The 7,168-nt window shown below is 46.9% G+C and overlaps 1 protein-coding gene across 1 annotated transcript; it reads right to left on the reverse strand.

The window, feature by feature from the left end:
• Positions 1-3,511: 3,511 nt before the first annotated feature.
• Positions 3,512-6,423, reverse strand: CCN1 (cellular communication network factor 1). The gene is made up of 5 exons (XM_004325596.3): positions 6,126-6,423; positions 5,611-5,824; positions 4,905-5,261; positions 4,567-4,778; positions 3,512-4,465 (listed from the first exon to the last, which is right to left on the reverse strand). Exons 1-5 carry the CDS (start codon positions 6,186-6,188, stop codon positions 4,163-4,165), a joined length of 1,149 nt encoding a protein of 382 aa, XP_004325644.1. The 5' UTR covers positions 6,189-6,423; the 3' UTR covers positions 3,512-4,162.
• Between the last annotated feature and the right edge of the window lie 745 nt (positions 6,424-7,168).

Consider the following 7,168-nt stretch of genomic DNA (forward strand, 5'->3'; position numbering starts at 1 on the left):
TCAAAGCAGTCAAAGAGTCCACCCAGCTCCAAGAGGGTAGAGAAGTAGACCCCATCTATTGATGGGAGAGCATCAGGGTCACATTGCAGAAGGGCATGTGGGTTGGAAGATATTGTTGCAGCCACCTTTGGAAAATACAATATGCCACAAGTAAGGAGGCCATTCCAGTAATTCAGGCAAGAGATGATGGTGTCTTAGATTTGGATGTTTGCACTAGATTAAGAAAGGGGTGGATTCAGAATAAATAAGCAGAATATATGAGAACTGTAAAGTACTAACAAATGCAGCTAAGTACTTGTTTAATTAAATTGCACTTTGTAAGATTACTTGGATGAGCATTGCCCATCACCAATAAAGTAAGTCACAGGTAAGTCTGTTGTATTCATAGGACACTTGTATTATTGCTGTGCTTCACAATGTGCTTTGTTTCAGAGAATGAGTTATTTAGGACAGGGACTTAATGAGGCCCAGATATTGGGGCTACACAGGGAGAGGAAAAACTATGGACCTACATACTGTGAGATCCAGGGATTGTCACATGCTATGACCAGGGGTGCTTTAGACAGTAAAGAGGGCCTTACATTTTCGAAGGCTTCATGGAGATGAGTGCTTTTGCCCACAGAAAGACCTGAGCAGTTTTCACCTCATACATTCAGTTGCTTGAGGAGACAAAGTTTTTAAGGTATGGGAGTCAATGCACCAAAGAGAGTATATAAAAAATAATTACTTTGGTGACAAAAATGTGAGAATCTATTGTTCCATTTTAAAACAGCAGAGGAGAATCCAGAAACTCACCCAGGGGCACCCAGTAAATTAATGGCAGAGCTGGTGTAAAAGACATGTCTCCTGATTCTAGTCTGGGATTCTTTCCATGGCGTCATCTGCCACCCTGCCCAGAGCACAGCTTCGTTCTCTACTATGGTCCCACTGCACACTTGCTGTTGCTCAAGTGACTTTCAAATAGCACCAGAAGGCAGAAAACAGGTTGTGAACAAATCATATCTAGTCTCTCTATTGGTAAAATAACTAAAATGTACTCTGCTAATTTTGATTCAGTTGCAACTCTTTGTGGAGTGGACAGCACATGCGCTTATGTGGGAATCATCACCATAAGACCACTCACTGTGCTGCTAAATGTCCCAAAGAATATTTCTTAAAATTCACTAAATTCCTAAGATTCTGGGGTCACATTATAACTCTCAATGCTTACACCTCTATCAAAAACAAAAACAAAAAAAACAGCTCAAGAACACCAGGGTCTTTTAGATTGGAAAGTGGTTACAACACAAGATTTTTACCGTGTGTGGAGGTTACATATAATGTACATTATAATGAATGTTTATATATGCAACTTCTATTTTATATTTTCAATACACGGTTTTTTATTGTGTTTTCTCAATATTTGAAGTAGGCAGCATTCCATTCCAGATCTAGATAAAACTGATACGCTCTAAATTGCATAATTTTATTCTCAATTACTTTTAATGTCTTCACTCTTTTTCTATAGCCAAATCAAATGGACATATTTTGTGTCTATTTGTGTTCTTTTAAATTAATTGAGATTAATGACCCAAAGATCCAGTGTTTTCCCATGCTAGGTTTGTTTCACATTTGAACTTAATTGGACAAATATTACCTCACTACATACTTAAAGGGTCTATAAAATATTGCTCCTTGATCTTTCTGTAAGAAGCAATTTGCTGGGCTCTAGTGTTGGAAGACAGTACCTCAGGATTGGTGCCTGGGAATGTGTAAATTTTGCCTATGGATTTAGATGTGTGTTTGACAAGATGGCACCACAAAATCCTCACAACTTTATTATATGTTTTACATGTTCTATTGCGCTGACAAGTTTAACTGCATCCAAGACTGAGCCAGGTGGTGTTTAAATTTCCAAATACCTTAAAATTTGAATGCCTCGGGCAGGAAAAACTGACTACTCAGTAGGCACAGTTGTAATATTTCAGGCAAGATATTGTCAGAATCAAAAGAGTGAAGGCCGAGCTCCCCTGGTGGCGCAGTGGTTGGGAGTCTGCCTGCCGGTGCAGGGGACACGGGTTCGTGCCCCGGTCCGGGAGGATCCCATGTGTCGCGGAGTGGCTGGGCCCGTGAGCCATGGCCGCTGGGCCTGCGCGTCCGGAGCCTGTGCTCCGCGGCGGGAGGGGCCACAATGGTGAGAGGCCCATGTACTGCAAAAAAAAAAAAAAAGTGAAGACCTTTGCCCATAGATTTTACTATCACATTTACATGAACCTTTGTGCATTTCAGTAAGGCTCTAAAACAGGTGCTTAGGCAGTGCTTTTCTGTAGGTCTTAATGGAGCATCAATATCAAACTATTTTGAAAACTCACTCTTATAGGATCCCAGAAGCAGTCCCCCTCCTCCCCTTTTAAAGCACTTTCTCTTATTGCCTAAAAATTCAAGTACTCTCTTAACAAAGTGCAGACTGATATATTTCACTATGGATTTGAACAGGAGCCAAGAGGGTTGATGAAAAGAAAACTTCTCTCTATAAAAGGTTTATTGTCAGTGCTTTCTAAAGATGTAGATTCTTCTAAAACCAGCTACCAGCATTTTCACAAACATTGACACAGCCTTCTCAACCTCTCCTAGACCTACGATTCGGGTCCTTTCAGGCAAGCTCTGCGTCTAGCCTCTGACCTTCTAGATAGCCAATTCAATCTAATTGCTCCCCCCACCTCAGTATAACTTATATTCTAAAGAGGAAAGGGGGTGGGGTAGCGTGGTCCTCACGCTATTGGAAAAGTACTTGAAATTCCTTGCATTCCTTTGCATTTAACGGTATGTTTACCTAATCATCAGCTTATTAGGATTAACACAAGTCATTGCTTCAAGCTCATTCAGTGAAAACAAACTGACTCCTATGGATTCCAAGATTTTTTCTCTGATCCCAACCATGGGTGAATTTTTAAGTCATTCTCCCAAGTTTTAGGCACAATATTAGAAAAATATAAAGTTATAAACAAGGGACCTTATATCACATTATCCAACCATGCTTAATCTTGCCCATGGATTTCGAGGTAGGCAGCCTGAGTTACGGACTGTTTTCATTAAAGTTTCCTCTACCAAAGGGACCTGCACAATTACCTAGTGATTAAAATGATAAATGACTCTACTATACCCACCTCAAAGAGCTTGGGTGATGGAGACCCTTAGGCTTTGAATTCTTATGAAAATAAAGCATTATTATTTAAATCACAAACTTAGCTTCAGATTCCTTCTTGTGCTTTGTACAATGCCTGGTGTTCAATACATGTTTTTAAAACAGATTACTCTAAATTCCAAGATTTTTTTTCTACTGAAGATATAAAAGCAATCATTGTTAGATTTTTAGAGGTTAGTTCCCTGCTCTATCCCAAGCACCTGGAACAGTTCCTGGTACAAAGTAGGTACTCAGTAAATCCTGTTTCAATGATTGAATGCATAAGCTAGATTGTCCCCAATGGTTTTGAACATTCTCTAAAAATACTGAATGCCATAAACTCAGATATTAGGTAAATATTTCTTTATTAAATGATTAATTCCATAAATAAATTCTTTTCACTGAATATAAAATTAAAATCATTTACAAATTATTCCAGTATTACATTTCCCCTCCCTCCCCGAAAGCTACATTTTGATAAATAAAAACATTCAGTCTTAAAACACCTGATTTCTGTTTGCAATTTAGAGTGCAGATAGCTGCCTCTCATGGACACTCACAGAGTGTCACCTTCTGGAAGGGATGGACCCCCCCTCCCATTTACTTCTGTCAAAGGATGGAGTCTTTAAGTGTCCAACTAATCTTATTACCTTTTACAACTGTAAAACCGAAATGGAAAAAGCCTAGAGAAAAATACGCTTACCAAATAATTTACAAACAGAAAACAGAACGTCATCAACACCACAAGCTCCAAAATGAAGCAGTAACGTGTGCTCCAATATTATGAAGCAAAGTATTCTCCAATTGCGGCTGCATTAGTGTCCATGTGCACCAGCACACCTGGCAGTTTCGAAATACCTTAATACTACTCAAGAATGAGCAGTGCATCCCTTCTACAATGAGTCCCTTCAGCCCGCCGCCCCCACCCACGCCTCCATCACGCTGACACTCTTCTCTCCCCACTTTGTCCGCCCTAGTGCTGGAAAACGCAGGTAGCATTTAGTCCCTAAATTTGTGAATGTCATTGAACAGTCTGTAGAAGGGAAAGGCTGCCTCGTTGGCATGTGGGCAGTTGTAGTTGCATCTGCAGGACTGGATCATCATGACGTTCTTGGAAAACGTCTCCCCATCTTCGCAGCGGAACCGCATCTTCACAGTCCTGGTCTGCTGAGGCGTGCAGCAGCGGCCGTCCACGCAGGAACCGCAGTACTTGGGCCGGTATTTCTTCATACTCGAACATCCAGCGTAAGTAAACTTGACCGGTTCAGGGGATTTCTTGGTCTTGCTGCATTTCTTGCCCTTCTGTAAGAAAGAGAAGAGAAGGGAAGTTAGTGTTTCTTTCTTGGAAGAGATGCTCCCATCTCACCCAGGGGACCAGTCTACACGGCACCGCAGGCACTTACTTTCAGGCTGCTGTACACTGGCTGTCCACAAGGCCGCACTTCACAGATCCGGGTTTCTTTCAGCAGGCGGCATTCAGGGTTGTCATTGGTAACGCGTGTGGAGATACCAGTTCCACAGGTTTTTGAGCATTGGGACCACGAAGTCGTTTGGACGATACATTTCTGGCCATGTGAAGAAGGGCTGTACAGAATGCGAGGTTCCATTCCAAAAACTAGAGGGACAAACAAGAGGAAAGATTTCTCAGAGGCATACCGACACAAAGCAGCTTCAGGTTCTCATTCCTCTGAAGTTTCAAACTAGGAATGCGTTTCAGTACAATGTCTCAGTCTTCACTTACCGGGGAGCCGCTTCAGGGAGCCGCCTTTTCCAATTGCAATTAATTCATTGTTTCTCGTTAACTCCACCTCCGAGGCATCGAAGGCCAGCTCCTTGCCCAGGAGGCCGTCCCTGTCGTCCATGGGGTCCTTGGCACCATCCTCGTCGCAGACCCACTCCTCACAGCACTGCCCGGTAACTTTGACCAGCCGGGGGTTGGGACAGCCCAAGCTTGGGAGAGAGAGTTCTTGGGGACACAGAGGAATGCAGCCCACGGCGCCGTCAATACATGTGCACTGATGTTTACAGTTGGGCTGGAAACTTTCCCCATTCTGGTAGATTCTGGAGTTATATTCACAGGGTCTGCCCTCTGACTGAGCTACAAAGAGCACCAAAAAAGAAAGGGAGAAGAGAATAAAGTTAAGATTCCGTACGACGGCCTGAAACTCAGACATATTTTCTGCTGCTAAATTCAATTGATGGTAAAGTTTCCTATGATTCCCCGGAGACTCCAGAGCAGAACAATAAGTTAGTCAGGAATCACTTTTCCGTATGCGCTTTTCGTTGGGCCCAGACACACTGAATTGCATTCCAGACTGCTGAAATCATGTGCCTTTCTGCCAAGCTACCAACAACAAAGCATCACCATACATGGTCGCAAAATTACTAAACTTCTGGACTACGGGGACTATTCTTTTTTTAAGGGGGCCAAACCACAAGCATCTTACCTCTGCAGATCCCCTTCAGAGCGGTGGAGCTGGCGCCGAAGTTGCATTCCAGCCCCTTGGTGTGGTCGCAGGGCTGCGTTTTGCTGCAGTCCTCGTTGAGCTGCTTGGCGCAGACCTTACAGCAGCCGCAGGCGTCCCGGACCAGCCCGACTCCCGGGGCGCACTTGGGCGCCTCCAGGGGGCAGTGGCAGGCGGCGGGGCAGGTGGAGAGAGCCTGGAAGGGGGAGAGGACACGTGTGAGGCTCGGCGCGGTGCTCAGGAAGGACGCCCCGGGAAGGGACGGGGGTGTCTGACTCGGGCGGCAGGGGGTCTCTGATCCCGTCCAGCCCGGCCACCCCGGGCGGCTGCGTACGCCGGGAGGGCCCCCCGGCACGTCTTCAGGGCGGGCTTAAAGAAAGAGCTCCCCCGAAACGCCCCGCCGAACTTCCGAGTCTAGCTTTTCCGGCCACGGACCATCTGGGGAAAGGCGAAGGGGCTGCTAGAGCGGACGGGGAAGCGGTGGCCAAAGAACTCACCAGCCTGGCCAAGTGGAGAAGGGTGACGGCGAGGGCGAGCGTCCTGGCGGTGCTGGAGCTCATCGTGGCGCGCAGGAGGGGTCCGGGCGAGCGCGGAGGCAAAGACGCCAACACACCGGTGCGTAGCGGCCGGGCCGGCGCGGCTGGGGCGGTGGGCCGGGCGGTGGGCCGGGCTGTGGGCCGGGCGGCGGGGAGGCGAGAGCCAGGCAGGCGAGCGGGCTGCGGGAGTCCTTCTCTCGAGGTCCTTGCCGGGGAGGGACGGAAGGCGCGGATGCTGCTCGGGGGCGCTCTCGCTCGCGGTCTGCCCCAGCGCCCAGAGCCCGCCTTTTATACGGGCCGGCCGCGGCGCCGCGTGTTGCAGTGACGTCGGCTCTGTCTGCGCGTTCCAGAATTCTCAAACATCTCAGGAATGCTGGTTGGCGCGGGCTCCTGCCAAGCGCCTCCCCTGGCTCCGTTGCACTTTTTTTTTTTTTTTTTTTTTGTCCTGGACCCGTCAAGAAAACAATCTTCCGTTTTTTCCACTTTAAATAACGACTTCTATTGGGGAGGGCTCTTCTTGGAGTGATGGTGGTGATGGAGGTGGAAGGGCCGAGGGGGGCGAGTTCAGAACTTTGCCTGGATTGGGAGGGTGGGAGGACCTGGAGGGAGGAACAAAAGTCGTTTTGTTGGGTGATGCCGAGTTGACTGGGCAGCCTTGGAACCCCTCACCCAGGGAGGCAGCGAACTGTTTGCTTGTTTACAGCGAAGGTGAGAGTCAAGTTATCTATTGAGAGAGGCGAACGGGGAGGGAGAGTGTCTGGGAGCCAGGAATCTATCTGAGGACTTCATAGAAGCGTGCTCGGATCAAGTCCCAAATCTTTGGCATGGTGTTTATTGGACAAGTGAAGTGTATTGCAAATTAATACCCGAGGTGGCATTTATGAATGAGAAGGGGAAAAAAAATCAACTTCCCCCATCGTCTGGCAGTTTCCCAGGCAGAGGTCTTCCCCCGTCCGCCAAACCCCCCCCCCCCCGCCCCCTCCGCTTTTTGGTATGTCGTACTT

Source organism: Tursiops truncatus, chromosome 1, assembly GCF_011762595.2.
Source record: "Tursiops truncatus isolate mTurTru1 chromosome 1, mTurTru1.mat.Y, whole genome shotgun sequence".
In the NCBI taxonomy this organism is placed as follows: Eukaryota; Metazoa; Chordata; class Mammalia; order Artiodactyla; family Delphinidae; genus Tursiops; species Tursiops truncatus.

Bases quoted from the DNA above. Each gene is read 5' to 3' on its own strand.
- CCN1 (XM_004325596.3), bottom strand. From the start codon at position 6,188: ATGAGCTCCAGCACCGCCAGGACGCTCGCCCTCGCCGTCACCCTTCTC. The intron at 5,825-6,125 runs GTGAGTTCTTTG...TCCCCCTTCCAG, and splicing joins TTCTCCACTTGGCCAGGCTG to GCTCTCTCCACCTGCCCCGC. The intron at 4,779-4,904 runs GTAAGTGAAGAC...TTGTCCCTCTAG, and splicing joins CTCCCTGAAGCGGCTCCCCG to TTTTTGGAATGGAACCTCGC.